Source organism: Mirounga angustirostris, unplaced genomic scaffold (assembly GCF_029215605.1).
Source record: "Mirounga angustirostris isolate CCGP_5_RB_7025 unplaced genomic scaffold, mMirAng1.0.hap1 SCAF_11, whole genome shotgun sequence".
In the NCBI taxonomy this organism is placed as follows: domain Eukaryota; kingdom Metazoa; phylum Chordata; class Mammalia; order Carnivora; family Phocidae; genus Mirounga; species Mirounga angustirostris.
Genome location: NW_026991719.1, coordinates 44,946,390 through 44,970,922, shown reverse-complemented (window position 1 = coordinate 44,970,922; position 24,533 = coordinate 44,946,390). Strand labels below are relative to the sequence as shown.

The 24,533-nt window shown below is 38.1% G+C and overlaps 1 protein-coding gene across 14 annotated transcripts in view; it reads left to right on the top strand.

Moving 5' to 3' along the window:
• Positions 1–24,533, top strand: part of HUWE1 (HECT, UBA and WWE domain containing E3 ubiquitin protein ligase 1) — a 162,440-nt gene that overhangs the window by 87,406 nt on the left and 50,501 nt on the right. For 13 of the 14 annotated variants that reach the window (XM_064574095.1, XM_054508125.2, XM_064574093.1 and 10 more), the window contains 11 exons: positions 2,309–2,366; positions 3,387–3,563; positions 6,672–6,917; positions 8,508–8,641; positions 9,420–9,514; positions 18,655–18,846; positions 20,275–20,491; positions 20,905–21,027; positions 21,995–22,232; positions 22,622–22,852; positions 24,182–24,304. In XM_064574095.1, coding sequence (XP_064430165.1) covers positions 2,309–2,366; positions 3,387–3,563; positions 6,672–6,917; positions 8,508–8,641; positions 9,420–9,514; positions 18,655–18,846; positions 20,275–20,491; positions 20,905–21,027; positions 21,995–22,232; positions 22,622–22,852; positions 24,182–24,304 — 1,834 coding nt within the window. The remainder of the gene's footprint in view (positions 1–2,308; positions 2,367–3,386; positions 3,564–6,671; positions 6,918–8,507; positions 8,642–9,419; positions 9,515–18,654; positions 18,847–20,274; positions 20,492–20,904; positions 21,028–21,994; positions 22,233–22,621; positions 22,853–24,181; positions 24,305–24,533) is intronic. The other variant, XM_054508137.2, reaches the window with a different exon arrangement.

Here is a 24,533-nt window from a genome sequence, read left to right as displayed (position 1 = left end):
TTTGTGCTCAATCTGGAATAAGGAAATTCAGGCACTACAGTCTACCCCAAATACGTGGAGTTTTGTTCTACATCCAGAGACATTCACAAGTAACTCTAAATACTTGTATTTTGGCCTCTCTCTTCTGCCTTCTAAACTGTTTGATGTCAGTAAAACTGATACTTCTGGGGATGAATATACTTGCCAATGAGTAACCAGGGCTTTTAGTTGAGGCACCGTGGTTTATTTTGAGGTGGATTCAATTTACTTTGCCTAACTTAACTGCCTATCCTGAAAAACTTGAAAGAAATGGGATATATAAATCCATGTGGTCTTTAGAACTTGAATAGCAAGTGTCTGGGCTTTAATGGCAGCAAATGTAGAAAAGCAGTTGTTTCCTGAGTTTTAGGTCACTGGGAGGACTCCTTTGCCAAAGGCAGCTGTGTCTCCTCAAGAGCTGGAAGAAAGACATCCCCCACACCCCACACCACAAAAATTCCATGAGACCTGTTGTTCTATACACTGTACTATGACACTCAATTGGAATCTTTCTCCTGTACTTCTGATTAAGGGCTCTAGTACCATAAATACACATGTAAAATTGAGTCTGGGAATATGTGTGTTTTAGTGAAAGGGGAGACAGGAATGTTTTAATTTGACAGTTAAGGTAAATTGTTTTATTCATCATGGGAATGCAGTCTTAACTGTTTCAAAGATGCTATGGGTCAAAGTTTCATATGAAGTTAAGATTACAATTTTTCTTAAAACCAGTTGATAGGGGGATTTCTGCTAGGGAGAGTTTATCATATGTACTATTCCTGTATGATGTTCTGAGCCTGGAAACCAAAAGATGAGGATAATGAAAAAGTGGTTATTGAACAAATTTGTTCCTAGATTTGGATTAAGAAACTGTTGGTTTGTTTTCTCTCTCGTTCTCCCTAACTTCTGTCTAGCAAATGAAGGAAGTACCTTGGTCCCATTTCATGATACTACTTTGGCTCTTTGGTTTCTACAAAGGGACAAGTGTTTAATTTGGGCTAGAGCCACACCTGCACTCCCTAGCTGTAGAGATGGATTTCTGGGTTCTTTCCGAGGAGGTGCAGCGAAGCTGGGGTAGATGATTGACGTAAGTAGCAGGGAATGTTGCAGTGGTTCTGAGAAGGAACAACAAGGAACAATTGGCAATATTGCAGTCTTGCCATGGAATCATTCCACTCCTGGCTTATAGGTCCTGCCTTTGTACAGAGTTCTTCCCTAAATTCTTCATTGAGAGTGTTCACAATATCCTTGCCAAACCCTAGCTCTGGATATTTCATCACTGAAGCCATTTATGATGCCTCTCCACAAGGTCTAGTCTCCATTTTGCTGTCAGTGCCCTCATACCTGGCAAATCTTTATTTACATCTTATCTTGCTCAGAGACAAGGACTGTTAACTTCTTGTGAATTCTCTTGCTTTCTCTCTCCTCCTACTTCTCCCTTTTATTTCTGCCCCTTCCCCCCAAATATCTTCAAGGGCCTATATCCAGAATGCTCCTTATTAGACTCAAGTTTTGTTCCTTCCTAGGGTTTATCTTGAGGTAGATTTTGTTTCATTTTAATATATTTTGTGGGTTTTCTTTCCTCTGTTTATTTCTTGAAAAAGCCAAGACGGGGCTAAGTGCTACATTTTCTGCAGCTCTGGCATTACTACAGCCTTCTCATCTGCAGTGCAGCATTCAAGTATCTGAAGCAAAAGACCTGATCAGTTTTTGGATAGTTCAGGGACTGTTGTGATACAAGTATTAATTATTAGGAAAGGAGGCCTTGGGTGTTGGCTTCATCTTTGATTAACTTTGTTCTGAATGGTTTGTCAATCTTAAGCATGAATTTTGAACAAAATTAAATTCCATTTCCTGCTCTCTATTATAACTTTAAACCTGATGCAAGAACATGGTAAGGTGTTTATTGTATTTGTTTCTTTGTCCAGCTCTTGTCTTCAAGTAAATGTTTCAATAGTCTCTTAATCAAACTGACTTATTTTTTAGTATTTTCATATTGATGAATTTCTCCAATGATAGTTTGCCTAAGATAGGAGTTTCTTTTGAGGTATGTGTAAATGCTGAGTTTGTGAAGGCTTGGTTTTTCCTTTTGTGCTCTCAACCTGTCAGGCTAGAAAAGCTAATTTCAGAATTGATTTCAGCTCTTTTTTTTTTCCTGTGCTGTATTAAAGACTAGAAGTCTGACTTAGAGAAAGGACCTAGAATTTCATGCTATTTCCCTTTCCTCACTTTGTTCTCTTGCACTGGTATTGTGAATTTGTGTGTAACTCACTCTTTTCTCCCTTAACAGGGTTGTTGGTACAGAGGAACGTATTCCTATTCCCCTCATGGATTACATCCTTAATGTGGTAAGATTCATGGTAGGGCAAACTGAGTAAAGGTGTGTGTTTTTCTGGAAAATGTGTGGGATTACCAAATAGTCTAGTGATTTCCACGTTTATTTTCATTGGGACCCTTAAAGTGTGGATCAGTGGGGAAAGATGTTCAAACCTTGTTCTATAAGACTGGTTTGCCAAAAATTGGACAACACTCTTCCCTTTTTTTAGATACTCCCAATTTTCTGTTCATTGTTACTATTCACCATTGGAATCCAAACAAAAGAGTGGGCTTTGTTAGGACAACCCAGTATTATGTTCTTTGAATGTGTCCAACATGTATTTTTTCCCATTACTTGCTATTTTTCCCATTTACTTCTCTTTATATTAAAAAAATAGTAATATGGTTATTTCTTTTAACTTCCCATGTGTTTCACAAGAGAAAAGGGAAGAGTTTGACTTTTCCCAGAATTGTTTCTCTATAAGGGGAAGCCCACGTAGCAATTGTTCTAGCCCACTGAGCACGTCCAAGACTTCCAGAGATGGTTTCTCTTGTGCCTGTGTGTTTCTTGCCCACATTTTACTTTCTTCCCTTAAAAAAATGCTTTGTTTGGTCCAAATCACTCTTCTAGAGTTCTGGCTTTCATTTGCCTTATGAACACATTGAGGGAAAGTATCCATTTTTGCTTACGGGGAGAGGCAACACACTATCATGCAAGAAGCAAATTAAGAGATCAGATCTGATTTTGCCACTAATTCATGGGTGTGGCCCTGAGCAAGTCATTTATCCTCTCTATTCTCGCAAATTATGTGACTTCAGATGTGGCCAAAAAGGTAGATTGGGAAGAAGTAATTATTCATGTGTGGTGTTTTTGTTTTTGTTTTTATGTTTAGGGTCCATATCGTATCTCTGTCCCTATTTACTTGAGGTTTTGGTATTCCAGAAAATACTGATTTCATGACTACAGGGCTACCCCTGTCCTTATTCCAAGCTGGCCTTTTAGTTCCAGGTGTCAGGCTCTAACTTTTTTTTTTTTAATTTTCATTACCTAGATGAAATTTGTGGAATCTATTCTGAGCAACAATACAACAGATGACCACTGCCAGGAATTTGTGAATCAGAAAGGACTCTTGCCTTTGGTTACCATTTTGGGTCTTCCCAATCTGCCCATTGACTTTCCCACATCTGCGGCTTGTCAGGCTGTTGCAGGTGTCTGCAAATCCATATTGGTAAGAGCTTCTGGCCAAATATTTTCATTTCTTTTTAGGAACAGTTTTGCAATACTTCTGTATACATGTTTTTACTGTGGTCTCCCTTTACTTTCAACTAAAAAATAATGAAGAAATCTGTGGTTATGTACTACAAGTGAATCAAGTGACTAATAAATAGTGTGTCACATTATTTCTCATTGAAAAGTTGAAGTGTTTGTTCATTGTTCCTAGGTTTGGTATATAGTTCAAACATTTGAGTTTATTAGAAGGGATAGTAGATGAAGAAAGTTTTGGAACTGGGTTTATTTTATTGTGTCATCCTCTCGTGGATGCTTTTTAACACAATCTGGTATTGTTTAGTCATACAGCTTTTTTCCTTTTTCAAGCTTGATAGTCCTGCATTTTAAGCATAATTGACCTATTAGTTTATTGCTCAAATTTTATCAAAAAATTAAGTGCTTTATTTACTAATAGTGGTAAAATACACATCAAATGATGTTTACCTTTTTAACCATTTTTAAGTGTATAGTTCAGTAGTCCTAAGTACATTGACATTGTTGCACTACCAATCTCCAGAAGTTTTTCATCTTGCAAAACTGAAATTCTATACTCATTAAACAACAACTCTACATTCCTCTCTCCCTCCCAGCCCCTGGTAAACATTGTTCTGCTTTCTGTCTCTCTGAATTTGACTGTTCCAGGTAGCTCATATAAATGTAATTCATAAGGTATTTGTCTTTCTTTGATTGGCTTATTTTGCTTAGCATAATGTCTTCAAGATTCACCCGTGTTGTAGCATATGTCAAAATTTCCTTCCTTTTTATGACTCTTACTGTATGTACAAGCCACATTTTGTTTATCCGTTCATTCATTGATAGACCATGGGTTTGCTTCCATCTCTTGGTTATTTTGAATAGTGCTGCTGTGAACGCGGGTGTGCAAATACTTTTTCAAGACTACTTTGTGTGTGTGTGTGTGTGTGTGTGTGTGTGTGTGTGTAGTAAGCGCACTTAAGGATCTACTGTCAGCAGATTTCAAGTACACAATATAGTATTAACTATAGACACCAAGCTGTATATTAGATCCCCACAACTTACTCATAACTAAAAGTTTGCCCTTTGACCAACATCTCCACATTTCCCCCCAGCCCCTGGCAACCATCATTCTCTCTGGTTTTATGAATGTGACTTTTTTAGATTCCATATAAAAGTATGAGCATACCCAAGACTCCTTTCAGTTCTTTTAGTTGTATACTCAGAAGTAGAATTGCTGGATTATATGGTAGCTCTTTCCCCCCCCCGCCCAAGGAACCACCATACTGTTTTCCATAGCAGCTCCGTCATTTCACATCATTCCAGTTAGCAGTGCACAAGGGTTCCAATTTCTCTGCATCTTCACCAACACTTATTTTCTTTTTCTTTTTTTTTAATTGATAGTAGCCAACCTAATAGGTGTGAAGAGCGATCGCATGGTTTCAATTTGCATCTTCTAATGATTAATGATGTTGAGCATCTTTTTATGTGCTTACTGGCTATTTGTGTATCTTTGGAGAGATGTCTGTTCAAGTCCTTTGCCCATTTTTTAGTGGGGTTTGTTTTTTGTTGTTGAGTTGTAGGAGTTCTTTATGTTCTGGATATTAATTCTTTATCAGATAAATAATTTGCAAATATTTTCTCCTGTTCTGTGGTTTGCCTTTACCTCTGTTAATAGTGCCCTTTGATGAACAAAAGGTTTTAATTCTGATGAAGTCCATTTTATCTTTTTTTACTGCTGTTGCTGTGCTCTTGGTGTCAAATCCAAGAAATCATTGCCAAATCCAGTGTCATACAGCTTTTACCCTGTGGCTTCTTCTACATGTTTTTATAGCTTTAGTTCTTACATTTAGGTCTTTGATCTATTTGGAGTAATTTTTTTATATGGTATAAGGTAAAGTCCAACTTCATTCTTTGGCATGTGGATATCCAGTTTTCCCAACACCATTTGTTGAAAAGACTGTTCTTTCCCTGTTGCACCTATGTCTTGGCACCCTTGCTAAAAATATTTTGACCATAGATGCAAGTCTTTGTTTTGGGGTTTTATTATATTCTATTGGTCTTAATGTCTGTCTTTATGCCAGTACCACATTTTTTTTTTAATTACTGTAGCTTTGTAATAAGCTTGGAAATCAGGAAGTGTGAGACCTCCAACTTTGTTCTTTTTCAAGATAGTTATACCTATTTGGGGTCCCTTGAGATTCTTTTACAAATTTTAAGAGAGATCTTTCTATTTCTCCCCCCCCCTCCAAGCCATTGATAATTTTATTAGGGATTGCATTAAATCTATGAAGCTCCTTCATTAGAGCTGGATTGGGCAGTGATAAGTAATTTCTGCTAAAAATCAGTAATCCAGTTGCATTTGGAAAGTCCATAATTGTGACATACCTGTATTTAATGTTTTATTTTGCTTTACCCTTTGCAATATTAAGTGCTGTTTATGAGAGAGTAAAAGAGGCTGTGCTTCATCGTTACCCTGCCTCTAAGATACTGTGTGAGAATGGATAGATTTATTGAAAGCCTCAGGAAAGGCACATAATTTCTCCTATCTTTGAAAGGCAAGTGATAGTATTTTACTGTGAGATTTTTCTGCAGACTCAAAAAACAATTATAAAGGCCATGTCCTATAATCCTTGAGTTGTCTTATAAAAAAGGAAATTGCCTACCTGATGCCTATTCTAGAATCATCTCTATTTTAGGAAGAAAAAAACAGTTGTAATACTGGTTCACTTCCATGCTTTGGAACCTTGCCTAATATTGCTCCCTGTTGAGTAAAATTTACAATTAATCTTACAGTATGGAGTCCTTGCTATAATAGTATTTCAGTTTGGCCATCACAGGCTTTTAAATGATTGACTTACCACATTTGAAAGCCTCTCACTTGAGAGAAGTAAAGTGTTGCTCTAAAAGGAGGCATTGGGGTATGTCCTACTTGCATTCATATTTTGGCTCTACCATTTACCAGATGGGATTACCATGGCCAGGTTCGAAATTTGTGACACTTGTCTTGTACTTCTTCCATTGTGACTATTAAAGACATGATGTACGTGAAGTTCATTGTACATTAATGCTTTAATTATTATTCTTGTTTCAGACACTGTCACATGAACCCAAAGTCCTTCAGGAGGGTCTCCTTCAGTTGGACTCCATCCTTTCATCCTTGGAGCCCTTACACCGCCCAATTGAATCCCCTGGAGGCTCAGTGTTATTGCGAGAACTGGCTTGTGCTGGCAATGTTGCTGATGCTACCCTCTCAGCTCAGGCCACACCTCTACTGCATGCACTCACTGCTGCCCATGCCTACATCATGATGTTTGTTCATACTTGCAGAGTTGGACAGGTAAGAATTGGGGGTGAACAAGTTAGTTTAAAGCCGGCAAAATACATAGGGCACATACTGGACATCTTAACTATGCTTATTAGAAGCAGTTCTAGGGCGCCTGGGTGGCTCAGTCGTTAAGTGTCTGCCTTCGGCTCAGGTCATGATCCCAGGGTCCTGGGATCGAGTCCCACATCGGGCTCCCTGCTCCGCGGGAAGCCTGCTTCTCCCTCTCCTACTCCCCCTGCTTGTGTTCCTGCTCTCACTATGTCTCTCTCTGTCAAATAAATAAATAAAAATCTTCAAAAAAAAAAAAAAACAGTTCTACCTGGGCTAGCTGCTACAAAGAACAGATTTTTCTTTTGGTGGGGGATGCAGGTTTATGCTTCAAGATGCTATCTAGTATTGAATGGAGCACTGGGTGTTATATGCAAACAATGAATCATGGAACACTACATCAAAATTTTTTTTAAAAGGTGCTATCTAGTTTCATTTTCCCTTAGTTTTTTTTTTAATTAGAATTTGGGTGACCACATAATTTGTTTTGTGAACTAGACTTTCTTGAGAGTGAAAGTTGAGTTGGAAACCTTGTTGAGTGCTACCTCAGGAATTTGATCATTGCACATGTTTTATTAGGTTATTATAAATAATAGGCATTAATAGGGATACCTGGGTGGCTCAGTCGGTTAAGCATCTGCCTTCGGCTCAAGTCATGATCTCAGGGTCCTGGGATCGAGCCCCACATCAGACTCTGCTCAGTGAGGAGTCTGCTGCTCCCTCTCACTCTCCCTCTGTTCTCTCTCACTCTCTCTCTCAATCAGATGAAATCTTTTTAAAAAAATAACAGGCATTAATTAGATCTGTAGCAGCCACATGGGCCAACTGGGATATATAGTCACCTTTTTTAGTGGGCAAGCCTGAATTGGGTGCTCATCTGGCCTTATTACTTCCTAATCTTTGTACAAATGCATGTAGGCCTGATAATGAGATGGCAGGAAGGAAATTCGACCATAGTACATTTAAGTCAATGGTAATTAACAGAGATTAGTAAAGATTACCTAAATATCAAACCCTATGCCTGCAATCCATGTGAGGTTCCTCTTGTGGTGCCAGAAGGATGGGGGTGGGGGGCGGTTGTATGTGTGCTCACAGTTTTACAACTTTTAGTCCTCAAGTAATCAATTCTAAAGATTAATGATGTAATGTTTTAACACCCTTGTTTTATGCTGTTGAGCCAGGAGTATATTCTTTGTATCAAATCAAATGAAAAGCACGGATATAAACTATTTAGAAAATAATTCAATTACATAACATAGGTTTGGGATTTATTTTTATGACTTTTTATTAAATGAAGGTGAGATGTTCACTTCAAGGAATTAGATAAATCTAAATATTTATTGAAGTTAAGAAATAAGGGAAATAGCAAGTCCTGTACCACCTAACAAAATTACAAGGCTGTCAATGAATCTGCAAAGCTGTTTCTTTAAAAAGAGTTGCCTATGACCATTGCCTTTCGCTTTACAAAAAAACAATGAGAAGGGATGTTAGATACAGACTGTAAATGTTGCAGAGGGCATCCCAAAGATCAGCTTCTGTTTACTTTGATTGCAGAGTGAAATTCGTTCCATCTCCGTAAACCAGTGGGGCTCTCAGTTGGGTCTGAGTGTTCTGAGCAAGCTGAGCCAGTTATACTGTTCCCTGGTGTGGGAAAGCACTGTCCTTCTCTCCCTGTGTACCCCAAACAGGTAAGGGAATGGTCATCTCTTTATTATCTCTGTTGTCTTTCTTAATAGAGGACTAAGTTCAGTGATCCTGGAGGATTGCTTTGGTCAAGAACAGAAGGCTATTACTAAAGAGTTCAGAGGGCTCCTTGTCTATCTGAATCTATTCAGGCTGCTATCACAAAATATCACAGACTGGATCCTTATGAACAGCAGAAATTTATTGCTCATAGTTCTGGAAGTCTGAGACTATGGTGCTAGCTAGCATGGTTGGGTGAGGGTCCTTTTCTGGGTTGCAGATTTTTTATTGTATCCTCACATAGTGGAAGGGACTAGGAATGTTTCTGGAGCATCTTTTATGAAACAGTAGTCCCATTCATGAAGGTTCTACCCTCAAGACTTAAGCACTTCCCAAAGGCCTTACCTACTAATACTATCACGTTGGTCATTAGGATTTCAACAAACGAATTTTGAGGGGACACAAACTTTCACTCCACAGTATTGTCCTTCCCATTTACCAGCCTAGGGACATGCTTACAGTGTTTGTTATCTTCTGCATCTTTGATCTTATGTCCTAATTCTGTGTCAGCATGATAGGTGTTTAAAATTTGCTAGCCAAATCTAAAGTTGAGTTGGAAATCTTGTTGAGTGCTACCTCAGGAATTTGATCATTATACATGTTTTATTAGGTTCACTTCCCTGTTATAGGAGGGATATTGTCAGCCAAGCAGATTAGGGACCAAGCACAACTTAAGAAATGAGCTATCAGGGTTCTTTTTACTCATGGTTTGTCTTGTTGCAGCCTACCATCTGGGTGTGAATTTGGCCAGGCAGACATGCAGAAACTGGTTCCAAAGGATGAGAAGGCAGGTACGACCCAGGGCGGAAAAAGATCAGGTAACTCCAAGAAACTAAAATCTTAGTCATTAATTCTCTTTAAGTTTTATCTCTATGTCTTTATAGGTCTGTTGTGACTATTAAGTTAGCTCTATTGTCTTTAGTCCTCAATTTTTTTCCTTTCATTTTTATTTTAAAATTATTCTCAGTTTCTCTATAAAATGTATATACACAATGGTAAAAATTACAAGTTGTAGTAAAAAGAATCACATTTGTACCACAAATAAACAATATTTTGGAACTATATGCCTAATCTTTTTCCCTAGGGATACATTTTATTAGCGTAGTTGTGATTATCTATCTTAGAGATAATATTTTATAGATCTCTTTTTACTTAACATTAAGTGCCACGTAAAGGGTCTGTGAATAACCATTCCCTGTTAAGTTTTCTAACATACTATTTTGAAATATGAGTATCTTTTTATATAGTTTTATGCAAATGGAAAATTCCTAGAAATTACTGTATTGAAGGGTATGCGGGACTCTTAATTTTTGTATGCTTATTTTTCAGAAGTTTAATTTTACTGTTAAAAATGACAAATGATTGTTTCAAGTGGCTGTGGAACACTTTAGAACCGCACTGTTCAATATGGTAGCCACTAGCCACGTGTTGACTGTTGAACACTTGTAATGTGGCCAGTATAACTAAAAAATTGGATTTTTTTTCTTCTTTTGCTCTCCCTCCCTCCTCCTTCCTTCCTTTTCTATCTTCCCACTTGCTCTTTTTTTTTCTTTATTTCCTCTTGTAAGGGGGAGGGTATATTGGGTTGATTTGTCTCCCCACCACACAAAAAAAATACTGTGTTGAAGCATTAACTGCCCCCCCAGCACCTCAAAATGTGACTTTATTTGGAAATAGGGTTGTTAAAGATGTAGTTAAGATGGGGTGATAGATTGGATGAAAAAAACTAAATTCTTAATTTTTATATAACTACTGTTAGTTCTGTATAGTTGTTAGAAGACTTTTAAGTATGTTGAGAACAACTTTGGTATGTGATTGTATTTTTTTTTTTCAACTAAATTGTATGAAATAAATGTAGGTCAGTTATTTTTATGAAAATTTAACGTCTGGGGCGCCTGGGTGGCTCAGTCGTTAAGCGTCTGCCTTCGGCTCAGGTCATGATCCCAGGGTCCTGGGATCGAGCCCCACATCGGGCTCCCCGCTCTGCGGGAAGCCTGCTTCTCCCTCTCCCACTCCCCCTGCTTGTGCTCCCTCTCTAGCTGCGTCTCTCTCTGTCAAATAAATAAATAAAATCTTTAAAAAAAAATTTAATGTCTGAATTGAGATGTACTCCAAGTATATTTCATATAGATACCTGTTTTTAAAAATCCTGAGTATAAAAATGTAAGCTCAATAATTTTTATATATGATTATATCTTGAAATAAAAATTTGACTATATTGGGTTAAGCAGTATATTAAAAATTATGTTTTTACTTTTTAATGTGGCTACTAGAAAATTTAAAATTATATATGTGGCTCACTTATTTCTATTGGACAGTGCTATTTTTATGATTACATATTTAATATATTTTTCTAAATTTTTATTTTTATTATTTCCTTTCATTTTTGTATATTTTAAGGTTTTTTAAAATTCCAGTTAACATACAGTGTTATATTAGTTTCAGTTGTACCATAAACTGATTCAACAATTCCATACATCACCCAGTACTAAGGACAAGTACACTCTTTAATCCCAGTTACCTATATAACACATCCCTGACCCCCTCCCCTGTGGTAATGATCAGTTTGTTCTGTATAATTAAGAATTTGTTTCTTGGTTTGTCACTCTCTTTTTTCCCCCATAGCTTGTTTGTTGTTTCTTAAATTCCACATAGGAGTGAAATCATATGGTATTTGTCTTTCTCTGACTTACTTTGCTTAGCATTATACTCTCTGGGTCTATCCATGTCCTTGAAAATGGCAACATTTCATTCTTTTTTATGGTTGAATGATATTCCATTGTATGTATAGGCCACCACTTCTTCATTCATCAGTCCATATCTTGGCTATTGTAAATAATGCTGCTATAATGCATGTATCCCTTTGAATTAGTGTTTTTGTATTCTTTGGGTAAATACCTACTAATGCAATTGCTGGATCATAGGGTAGTTCTATTCTTAACTTTCTGAGGAACCTCCATACTGTTTCCCACAGTTGGCTGCACCAGTATGCATCCCCACCAACAATGCATGAGTGTTCCTTTTTCAGCACATCCTCAACAACACCTTTTGTTTATTATTTGTTTTGATTTGCATTTCCTTTATGGTAATTGATGATGAACATCTTTGCTTGTATCTTTTGGCCATCTGTATATCTTCTTTGGAGAAATGTCTTCTGCCCATTTTTTAGATGGATTATGTGTTTTTTGGGTATTGAGTTGTATGAGTTCTTTACATTTTTTGGATAGTAACCTTTTATCAGATATGTCATTTGCAAATACCTTCTCCTGTTCTCTAGGTTGCCTTTCAGTTTTGTTGAATGTTTCCTTCACTGTGCAAGAAACTTTTTATTTTGATGTAGTCCCAATAGTTCTTTATTTTGTTTCCCTTTCCTTAGGAGACCTATCTAGAAAAAAAGTTGCTATGGCTGATGTCATAGAGGTTACTGCCTATGTTCTGTTCTAGGATTTTTATACATTCAGGTCTCACATTTAGGTCTTCAATCCTTTTTGAATTTATTTTTGTATATGGTGTAAGAAAATGGTCTAGTTTCATTCTTCTGCATGTTGCTGTCCAGTTTTCCCATTAGCATTTGTTGAAGAGACGGTCTTTGTCCCATTGGATGTTCTTTCCTGCTTTGTTGAAGATTAATTGACCATATAGTTGTGTGTTTAATTGAGGGTGTTCTTCCCTGTTCCACTGATCTGTGTGTCTGTTTTTGTGCCACTGCCATACTTTTTTGATTACCGCAGTTTCATAATATAACTTGAAATCTAGAATTGTGATGCCTCCAGCTTTTTTTTTTCTTTTTCAAGATTGCTTTCACGGTCTTTTGTGTTTCCATACAAATGTTATGATTGTTCTGGTTCTGTAAAAAAAATGCTGTTGGTGTTCTGATAGGGATTGCATTAAATGTGTAGACCGCTTTGGTTAGTGTAGACATTTCAGCGATATTTGTTCTTCAATCTGTGAGCATGGAATGTCTTTCCATTTCTTTGTGTCATCTTGAATTTTTTTCATAGGCGTTTTATAGGTTTCAGAGTACAGGTCCCTCACCTCTTTGGTTAGGTTTATTCCTAGGTATGTTATTTCTGGTGTAATTGTAAATGGGATTGTTTTCTTAATTTCTCTTTCTCCTGCTTCATTATTGGTGTATAGAAATGCAACAGATTTCTGTACATTGATTTTGTATCCTGTGACTTCACTGATACGTACAGCAGTTCCAGCATTTTTTAGTGGAGTCTATAGGGTTTTCTATATGTAGTATTATGTCATCTGCAAATAGTAAAAGTTTCACTTCTTCCTTACTGATTTGGATGCCTTTTTATTTTTTTTTTTTATTTATTTTTTTTTTTTGTCTGATAGCTGTGGCTGGGACTTACAGTATTTTGATGAATAAAAGTGGTGAAAGTGGACATTCTTGTCTTCCTCACCTTAAGGGAAATATCCTTAGTTTTTCCCCATTAAGGATGATGTTAGCTCTGTTTTTCGTATATGGCCTTTATTATATTTAGGTATGTTCCCTCTAAGCCTACTTTGTTGAGGGATTTTTTTTTTTTTATGATTTATTTATTTTGAGAGAGCATGAGCTGCAGGATGGGGCAGATGGAGAGAATCCTCAAGCAGACTCCTCCCTGAGCATGGAGCCCCATGTAGGGCTTGATCCCAGGACCTGAGGTCATGACCTGAGACGAAATCAAGAGTCGAACCCTTAAACAACTGAGCCACCCAGATGCCCCTTGAGGGTTATCATGAATGGGTATTGTACTTTGTCAAGTGCTGTTTCTTTATCTATTAAAATGATCATATGCTCTTATCTTCTTATTGATGTGATATATCACATTGACTGAATTTGTGAACGTTGAACTACCCTTGCAACCCGGGAATAAATCCCGTTTGATCCTGGTGAAATTTTTTTTTTTAATGTATTGTTGAATCAGATTGCTAGTATTTTTACTGAGAATTTTTGCATCTCTATTCATCAAGGATATTGGCCTGTAGTTCTCTTTTTTAGTGGAGTCTTTGGTTTTGGAATCAGGGTAATGCTGGCATTCTTCTTTAAAGAGTTCACAGGTGACGTCCAGTCCTGGACTTCTGTTTGTTGGGAGTTTTTTGATTACTAACTCTATTTCTTTGCTGGTTATCAGAAATTTTCTGTTTCTTCCTGTTTCAGTTTTGGTAGTTGATGTATTTGTAGGAATTTATCCATTTCTTCTAGGTTGTCCAGTTTGTTGACATATAATTTTTCATAACATTCTCATGATTTTTTTGTATTTCTGTGGTTTTAGTTATTTCTCCTCTCTCATATGTGATTTTATTTGAGCCTTTTTTTTTAAACCAGTCTGACAGAGGATTAAAGAACCAGCTCATGGTATCATTGAACTGTTCTATTGTTCCTTTAGTTCTGTATCATTTATTTCTACTCTAATCTTTATTATTTCCTTCCTTCTGCTGGTTTTAGGTCTTGTTTGTTCTTTTTCTAGCTCCTTTTGGTGTAAGGTTAGGTTGTTTGAGACTTCTCTTGTTTGTTGAGGTAGGCCTGTATTGCCATGTACTTTCCTCTTAGAACTGCTTTTGCTGCATCCCAAAGATTTTGGACCATCGTGTTGTCATTTGTTCCCAATTACTTTTTTTTTTCTTCTTTGATTTCCTGGTTGACTCATTTATTGTTGAGTAGCATGTTCTTTAACCTCCATGTGTTTGTGATCTTTCCAGATTTTATGTTGTGGTTGACTTCTAGTGTCATAGCATTGTGGTCTGAAAAGATATGCATGGTATGACTTCAATCTTCTTGAATTTATTCAGGCCTAGTTTTCTGGACTCATATGTGATGTGTTCTGTAGACTGTTACATGTGTAATTATAAAGAATATGTATTTTGTTTTGTTTTAGGATGGAATGTTCAAGATATATCTGTTAAATCCATCTGGTTCAGTGTTTGATTTCAAAGCCATTGTTTCCTTGTTATTTTCTGTTTAGATGATCTGTTGATGTAAGTGGGGTGTTAAAGTCCCCTACTATTATTGTATTACTATTGATCAGTTCCTTTATGTTTGTTATTATCTGTGTATTTGGATGCTCTTATGAGGGTACATAAATATTTACAATTGTTTCTTGTTGGATTGTCTCCTTTATTACTATAGAGTGTCCTTCTTTGTCTCTTGTTACAGTCTTTGTTTTAAAGTCTGTTTTGCCCAATATAAGTATTGCTACTCTGGCTTTCTTTTGACAACCATTTGCATGACAAACATTCCCTCATGTTCCATTTGCAGGTGTCTTTAGGTCTAAAATGAGTCTCTTGTAGGCAGCATATAGATGGGTCTTCCTTTTTTATCCATTCTGTCACCCTGTCTTTTGACTGGAGTGTTTAGTCCATTTACATTCAAAGTGTAATTATCAATAGGTAGGTAGGTAGGTATTGCCATTTTATTAACTTGTTTTGTGGTTGATGCCAGAGATTTTCCCTGATCCTTTCTTGTCTCTCTCTTTTTCTTTCACAGTTTGCTCATTTTCTTTAGTGATATGTTTGGATTTCTTTCTCTTTATTCTCTGCATATTTACTAGTGGTTTTTGATATATGGTTACCATTATATTTGTATATAACATCTTTTACATATAGCAGTTTAAGTTTGAACCCGTTCTTCTCTCCTCCCCGCATTTTAGGGTATGTATTACTATATTTTAAATCCTTTTTTTGGTGAGTTCCTCGATACTGTCACTTTTGGTCTTTCCTTTCCACTCATAGAGTCCTCTTTAATATTTCTTACAGGGCTGGTTTAGTGATCATGAACTCCTTTAGTTTTTGTTTGTCTGGGAAACTATTTATCTCTCCTTCAAACCGAATGATAGCCTTTCTGGATAGAGTATTCCTGCTGCAGATTTTTCCCATTCAGCACTTTGAATATATCATGCCACTCCCTTCTGGCTTGCCAAGTTTCTGCTGAAAAATCTCCTGCTTGCCTTCTGGGTTTTCCCTTGTAAGTTAATGATTTCTTTTATCTTGCTGCTTTTAAAGTATTTTCTTTATCACTATATTTTGCAACTTTAATTACAGTATGTCATGATGTCGATGTGTGTTTATTGATTTTGTTGGGGTTTCTCTGTGCCTCCTGAATCTTGATGTCTGTTTCCTTCCCCAAATTAGGGAAGTTTCCAGCTATTACTTCTTCAAATAAATTTTCTGCTCTCTCCTCTCTCTTCTTCTGGGCCTCCTATAGTACAGATGTTGTTATGTTTGATGGACTCACTGAGTTCCCTAAATCTATTCTCCTCTTGCCTAAATCTTTTCTCTCTTTTGTTCAGTTTGATTACTTTCCCTTGCTCTCGTCTTCTAGGTCACTAGTTTGTTCCTCTGCTTCTTCCATACTGTTGTTTGTTCCATCAAGCGTGTTTCTCATTTCATTTATTCAACCCTTTATCTCTCCTGTGTTGTTCCTTATCTCTGTGTTAAGGGTCTCACTCATGCCTTCCACTCTTTTCTCGAGTCCAGTGAGTATCCTCATGATCATTGCCTTAAATTCTCTATCAGGCATGTTATATCTGTTTCACTTAGATTTTTGCCGTGGCCTTAGCTGTTCTTTCATTTGGGATAAATTTCTCTGTCTCTTTATTTTGTCTGCCTCTCTGTGTTAAGAAAGTCAGCTGTGTTTTCTGCTCTTGAAAGTAGTGACTTTATGAAGAAGCAGTCCTAGAATGCCCTAGAGTGCAGTGTGCCCTGTTCACCAGAACATGGTACTTCAGGAGAGTATCCTGTATATTTTGCTTATGTCTTGCTGTTTTGTCTAAGTTACTTTTCCTGTCTGTGCAGCCATTTGCACTGACTCTCTGCCTTTTGTGAGCTGTACTTGCTCTCTGTAGTGTTAGTGGGACCTAGGCAGGCTAGCTCTGAGGGGCATGTCCACTGGTGAACTTGAAAGCTGGAAGGCAGTGTTAGGAAAATGTGCACTGGACCACTAGTCCTATGCCAGGTTCCTCAAAACACTGAAGCAGCTAGGGGCATGCCTGGGTGGGGTATGTGCGGATTTAACAGAATTTGCGCTGAGTAGGTGAGTCCTTAGGAGACCTCGTGGCTGTGGTGCACTGCTAGCAAGTTAGGTAGTACTTGTCTGTACAGCCTCGCCTCCTGCAGGGTGCTGTGTGTTAGTGCTGGGGGGCAGGGAGCTGGGGTGGGGAATGGCTCCCACCAGCTCTCTCCTTTTCAGAGAAATCCCCCAACATGCTCCTAAATCAATATCAACAGATCTGTCTCCCGGTTGCCCTCAGCATTGTGTTAAACTGCCATTTTTATGTTACTTCTTCATACAGACTGCTGTCTCTTTAAGGGTGGTGACCCAGTGATAGTTGGCCCAGTGCTGAGTCGTCTTACTTTTAAAGCTCCAGACTCCCAAGTCCCAGTGATTTTACAAACTCCCGGAATTCAGCCACTCTGATTTTTAAAGCCAGATTATGGGGATTACTCTCCCCGTTTGAGTTTCCTAGTGCAAGTGCCCGTTTCTCTGCCCTTGCTGTGTGCCCAGCTCCCTCCCTTCAGTGGGCAGCCTCCTTCTGTCTTTCTGACCTTCCTAAACTTTCAGATGCAGCTGCTTCTCTATATTTAGTTGTGGAGTTTTTTCTGCCAGCCTTCGGATTGCTCTTCAGTTTAATGACTTGGATGTGGATGATATCTAGTTGTAAATGTAGGACTGGGTGAGCTCAGGGTCCTCCTACTCTGCCATCTTTCTTCTCCTTGTACAGTGTTTTGGTTTGTTTTTTTAATTTATTTAAGTAATTTCTACACCCAGCATGGGGCTCAGATTCAACAACCCCAAGATCAAGAGTCGCAGGCTCTTCCAGCTGAGCCAGCAAGGCACCCCTGTACAGTGATATTTTAGAAAATAGCTTTTGTGTTATATCACAGTAAAGTCGCAAATTGCAGTAAGCAGAAACTATACACAATTTTCAGACTCTAATGCAACAAACCTAAAATTAATAAAAACTTTTCCCCTTATGTTCTGTCTCAAGGAAGAAATAAATTTAATAAACTATTAAAGAAACAAGACAATTCTGTGTATAAAAACTGATAGGATATGCTTAAAAATTGTATTTAGGTTACTAAACATAGGGGAAATGCTTAAGGAACAGATAAAGGATTTATATGACAGCTAGTTATTATGGGAGAGGGGAGAGAATTAATAAACACAAACCTTTGGTCCAGTTAAATTTGGAGAAAATGGACCAAACCAAAAATTAGAACTTCATATTTAGTCAAAATAAACCAAATTTGAATCAAGGAAAAAATAAATAATTTACTAAGAAGTATGAATAAAATTAGATTCGGTGTCAAAGAATTGCTTCACCTAACAATCTGGATATATTTTTTTCCAGCAATTTCTTTCACACATTTAAAAAGATGATTCCATTTCCACCTGGTTCTTTTTTAGAACATTACAAAGAAAACTTGGTGATGTGTTTTATTAAAAGTTTGTCTAAATCTGATTATTAGTTATAAAAGAGCATGCATATCTCCACCAAAAAAAAGATACATCTCACATTCATACACAAAAATCTTAAATGCCATAAAATATATTTTTTCAGTGGCAATCTGATGTTTGAGTTTATTGACAAGCCATAAAATATTAACAGGATATTCACCTTGACAGCATTGGCTGGAGGGCAGGGTACACCACACACATTGTAGTCTCTGTGAATGGTGCTCCCTATGTCATACAGTGCCTACGGTTTTGCAGGGTAGCCCTGGGTTAAAACAGTTCATATGCTCCTGCTGGAAGATGTCAGTATTGGCTACCTAGAAGGGCTCCAAGGAGAGGAGCATATCAGTAGTTACGTTTTGTTTTTGTTTTTCCTTTTCAGATTTAGGAAGTTATGGACATTTTTAAAGAGTAACAAGCACCATAGGTAGCTCTTTCTTGTGACTCTCAGGACAGGGAACCAGGTAAGTGATGACTCAACATGGTCTTATTGCTCCCCTCTTATGTCTACAGATGGGGAACAGGATGGAGCAGCTGCAAGTATGGATGCTTCTACCCAGGGCTTATTAGAAGGCATTGGACTTGATGGTGACACATTGGCTCCCATGGAGACAGATGAACCTACTGCTTCAGACTCTAAAGGCAAATCTAAAATCACACCTGCTATGGCTGCAAGAATCAAGCAGATCAAGCCTTTACTGTCAGGTGAGTGATTTTCTTCATTCTATTCCCTTTTCTGGCTTTCAGAGCCTTAACCAGTTCTTAGACAAATTCAGTTGGTATGGTTCTGTTGTTTCCTTTAAAGAACTTGTAAACTTGGGTGGCTCATTTTCAGGTGGTATCTACTATGTGACAGGCTCTGTACTAACTTCTAGGGATACAGGGATAAGAGATGTGCTTCCTGAGAGCAGTATCTTTAATTCCTTCCTTGCTACTCATTCTTCAACTACTGCAAATGGCTCCTGCTCTTACCATTCCACTGAAATGACTCACCAGTGACCTGTTGCTAAGTCCATTGGATACTCTTCAGTCCCCTTCTTACTTGTCTGCAACGTGATAGTCGGCCCATCACCTCAAAATGCTCTTTTCTTGGCTTCTGTGGTATTAAACTCTCCTGCTTTCCTCTTACCTGTTTGGCTACTCCACCCAGTCTCCTTTTCCTTTCTCTGTCCCTTAAATACAGCTGGCAAATGACATGGTTGATTCATGTTTTAATAATGTCATTTTGGCAGCTCTGCGGAGACTACATTAACATGATATAAGACTGCATTAAAGATGTGCACTGATCTTTGTCTTCTTTTGCCCCTTAATGTAATATCAATGTTTGGGGAACCTGTTTTGTATGTTCCTTAATATTTGCTACTTTCCTACAACTTAATGTAGAGGAAGGTGAAGACCTAACTCCTGGGAATCTGGAGCTTTGCCCCAAAGCAAGCAGAAAATGGCCTTTGGTGGGGCACCTGGGTGGCTCAGTTGGTTGAGGGTCTGACCTTTGATTTCAGCTTGGGTCATAAGATCAAGCCCCACATGAGGCTCTGTGCTGGGCATGGAGCCTGCTTGGGATTTTCCCCCTCTCTCTGCCCCTCCCCTGCTCGTGTGTACACATGCACAGTCTCTCTATAAATTAATTAATATTAAGAAAGCCACTTAACAAAATTTTTATGCTTTTCCTAGCGATCTTTTTTCCTTTGGGGATTGTATATTTAATGTTGTGATGAGATAATATATATGATGTTCTTTCCTGGTCTAAGTGGTTAACAGTTTTGCTATTTTTAAAGTTCTGTAGGCATTTTAAGTGATTCTGTTCATTTAACTGGTTCATATTGATGCTTCTTCTACAAAGGTGGTTTCAACTCTATACCTCCTTTAACAATGTGTTTAACTTATTTGTCTTTCACATTTGTTATATATCAAGTGCCAATATACTTCTCTGTCTCCTGCCTTCAAAAGAGGCATTTATTCTCTGTGGAACTTCCTTTTTGGATTGTCCTATGTAGAAATAAGTCTAGGTGTTTCCCAGGTGTTGTTGGGAGGAAGTGGTCAGTCATAAAAATGTATTGATAATAATGTTATTCAGTTATAATGAAACCATTCTCAGCATACTCTCATGCCTTATTCTGACTTGGTTTCCAGCATCCTCCAGATTAGGCCGAGCGCTCGCTGAGCTTTTTGGACTCCTTGTTAAACTTTGTGTGGGGTCTCCTGTCCGCCAGAGAAGGAGCCATCATGCTGCCAGCACCACCACAGCACCAACACCTGCTGCTCGATCCACAGCCTCAGCCCTCACTAAGCTCCTCACAAAGGGCTTGTCTTGGCAACCTCCACCATATACACCTACTCCCCGCTTCAGGTGAGTTCTACTTGAGATATGGAATCTAACTGGTTCCTTTTCTACCTAGTGGAGAGTGAGCCACTAAACTAGAGGACTTGAAAGGTTCCCTGTTAACTCTAGATGTGTAGCCTACATGCAGTTTAATGTACTTGTTTTTGGTTCTTCTTAGTCTAGAATATAGAGATTTTTAAAGTATTTATGATCAAACTGTATTTCAGTAACCTTGTATTTTTTAGTAAGTGAGAACTATCACCTTTTTTGCCTTAGAAGTTTTAATAACCAGACTAGCCAGCCACCCACCTGAATTCCAGTCAGTCTCTTAGTCACTTCAGTGCAATGTTAAATTTTACTCTAGGCAGCTATATGAATTCCCACCACTTCTCTGACTGCCTCAGAGAAGGCTAAAATTTTGCTTTTTCCCCCTCTTTCAGGCTGACATTCTTCATCTGTTCAGTTGGTTTTACATCCCCAATGCTGTTTGATGAGAGGAAGTATCCCTACCACCTCATGCTGCAGAAATTTCTCTGCTCTGGAGGCCACAATGCTCTTTTTGAGTAAGAATCAAGTTGTTTCACAGAGAAGCATTTCTTGGAGTTTGGTCTTTCTGTGTGCCTTAGCAGCACACAACTTTCTAAATCACCTATCCTGTAGTAGTGGGATACATAGAGGCAGCCGTTAGTTGTACCCTTTCACATTCTGGGAACTAGCCATATTTGTCTCAGTCTTCCTTGGAGGGTGGGATTCAGCTTGTCCTAGAGGTGTTTGTAAGGGTCTCTGCTTTTCCTCATCTGGTTTTTAGTGCCAGGTATACATATTTTTTTAATAGACTTACCCTTTTCTATTGTTTCTCTGATAATTTTTCTGCTTTTCTTGGTCTGAAGATTCTAAGCAGAGTTTCACTTTTTTTATTGAAGTAGAGTTAACATACAATGTTATACTTGTTTCAGGTGTACAACATTGTGATTTGACAATTTTGTACATTATGCAGTGCTCATCACAATAAGTGTAGTTACCATCTGTTACCATACAAAGTTACTACAATATTATTATCTTTATCCCCTATGCTGTACTTTTCATTTCTGTGACTTATTTATTTTATAACTAAGTTGTACCTCTTAATCCCCTTTACTTATTTCAACCATCCCCCTACTCCCCTGTGCTCCCTCTGGCAACAGCCACTTTGGGTTTTTCTGTTTGTTCATTTTGGCTTTAAAAAGTAAAGCTAAAAGTGGTAATAATTTTGGATTCTATATGTGTATCAAGTCATCACGTTGTATACCTTAAACTTACATCTGCTATATGTCAGTAATACCCCAATAAATCTGGAATAAACCCTCCCCTCAAAAAAAGATAAAGCTAATAAATGTTGTACAGATGTTGGACAGATTAGCAGCCGTAGCTCCAAGAGGAGGGACATGTAATGCTGATGTAGATACTGGGAACCTTCTGAATGCCCCCCTCCCCACCCCAATCTAAAATACTAATATTTTATCTCCATATTTTCTCTTATTTGAATTTTAGAACTTTCAATTGGGCTCTGTCCATGGGAGGCAAAGTCCCTGTTGCTGAGGGATTAGAGCATTCAGATTTACCTGATGGCACAGGAGAATTCCTAGATGCCTGGCTAATGCTAGTGGAGAAGATGGTGAATCCCACCACGGTGCTTGAATCTCCACATTCACTGCCTGCCAAATTGCCTGGAGGTGTCCAGAACTTTCCACAATTCAGTGCCCTCCGCTTCCTTGTGGTAACTCAGAAAGTGAGTATTAAGCATTCTGAAACCAAGAGGGATTTCTCATGCTGACTAGGTAGCTCTCCCTCTTTTTTGTCCTCCTTAATGAAATAACTTGATTGTTGGAGAACCATTGGATCCTACTCCCAGATAGGGCTGCCTTACAGAACGGGATAGAGACCACTGGAGAATTTCCTGCAGTGTAAATATTTTAACTGTACACTTGAGATTGGTATTTCAGGTTGGGTTAAATGCCCCTTCTCTGGTTTTTTAGGCCTCCTCAGTACTGACCTAGGGTTTTATTGTTGGCACTGACCTTTCGTGGAAAGACTATCCAATAGGTCTTTGACTTATTCCTCCAGTGGCTTTGAATTGAGATAAAATGATCTTCACACAGCTTTTCAAATGACTTCTAGGCAGCCTTTACTTGCATCAAGAACCTGTGGAATCGGAAACCCCTGAAGGTATATGGCGGGCGAATGGCTGAGTCCATGCTGGCTATCCTATGCCACATCCTCCGAGGAGAACCTGTGATTCGAGAGAGACTGAGCAAAGAGAAGGAGGGATCTCGAGGAGAAGAGGACACAGGGCAAGAGGAAGGTGGCTCTCGCCGAGAACCTCAAGTCAACCAGCAGCAACTGCAACAGGTAGGATCCTGGCTTCCCCACTCCAGGGCCCAGACTTTGCTGCCAATAGAAAACTCACAAACCCACAAGTTATTCTAAGTTTACATGCCACTAAGTGGGTTGTGAGTTTTCTATGTTTACATGCCACAAAGTGCTTGGTGCTCTTAGCCAGGAGATAGGTTTAAATTTGTTCCCTCTTAGCATTGCTTTTTTCTCCTGAGAAAGCTGAGGTGTAGTTTCAGTGCTCTTAACCGGTATAAGATTTGTGTCCTCCCAAACATGTTGTTCAGTATTAAAACTCTTTTATAGTATTCTCAGTAGGCTGTGGCTGCCTTGTTCTTTGGAGGTAAACTATCCTCAGCTATTTACTGATTTATCTGTAGAGGGAATGGTTAAGGGTATCGTGACCCAAATTTATTCTCCAACAAGAGCTCTCTGAAACCTTACCTACAAAACTTATTTGTTGTTTTTAAGTAAATACATAAACCACATTTTGAAAATCGGGAGGCTAGAAGCGGAGGGGGGAGGCACTTATGATCCTGACTTTTCAGTCTCACAGAACATTTAGCATATATCTCTGGGAATTTATGTGTGTGTATGTATGTTCTTTTTATGTCTGAGTCCTCTTCAAATATGTCTTCTACATATTCATGCGACATTTTTATTATAAGCAATAAATGCTCACTTTAAGAAAATTTGGAAATACAGCAAGATATTTTTAAAGTCATTTATAACATCAACACACAAGATAGTTTTTCATTACTTAGTTTTATGCCTAATTTTTACATAATTAACATACAATATGTAGAATTGTGCTGTCATTAAGAAAACGCTTTTTTAACTTCTTGTCATTCTTTTATTACTGGATATTGGTTTTATTACTTGATGTTGTAAAGCTGTGCTGTATAGTTTCCTTTTGTACAAATCTTTCTGTACATCTCATGATTATTTCCTAGCAACAAAATTCCTAGGTCAGCTTCTCAGGCTCTTGTTCTGTTGCCAGTTTGTTTTCCAGAAAAGTGGGGTCCAATTTTTACTTCTATGTGTAAATCTCGGTCTTTGAATTAGAACAATCCTATTAATGTTAATAACCATCTAGCCCCATTTTCTTAGAGGACAGAATTGAGAATCACCTTGGCTTCCTGCCCCAATGTGTAGCTCTGTTTGAATACTATGGAAGCACCAAACGGAAAGGATTGTTCATTTACCTAACTCCCTGAGCTTATTAATGTTCTCAGTTCATATGAAGTTAGAAAAACTTCTTTCCATCTTGGAAGGGCTTCTGCCTTTTTAAAATGCATTTGGATTTCTCTTTTACTGTGGTTCTGAGATTCTGCATTCTTTCTATAGCTCATGGACATGGGTTTCACAAGGGAACATGCCATGGAGGCCCTGTTGAACACCAGCACCATGGAGCAGGCCACAGAGTACCTTCTAACCCATCCTCCCCCAATCATGGGAGGAGTTGTTCGGGTAAGTTGGCTCAGGGGGCTCTAATTTTGTAGACATTGGTTTGGCTGCTGATGTGTTTTTTCTTCTGTTGTACTTCCATCATTGGTCTTCCCTTCTAAAACTACTTTTCATTTTCAGACATCTGCATGCCAGTATTTTCATTTTGTGATAACTCTCAGTTCTAGAATGTAATGAGCAGAGGCTTCCTATCTCCCAGCCATGCAAATTACTGGACTTTTTTTTTTTTTTC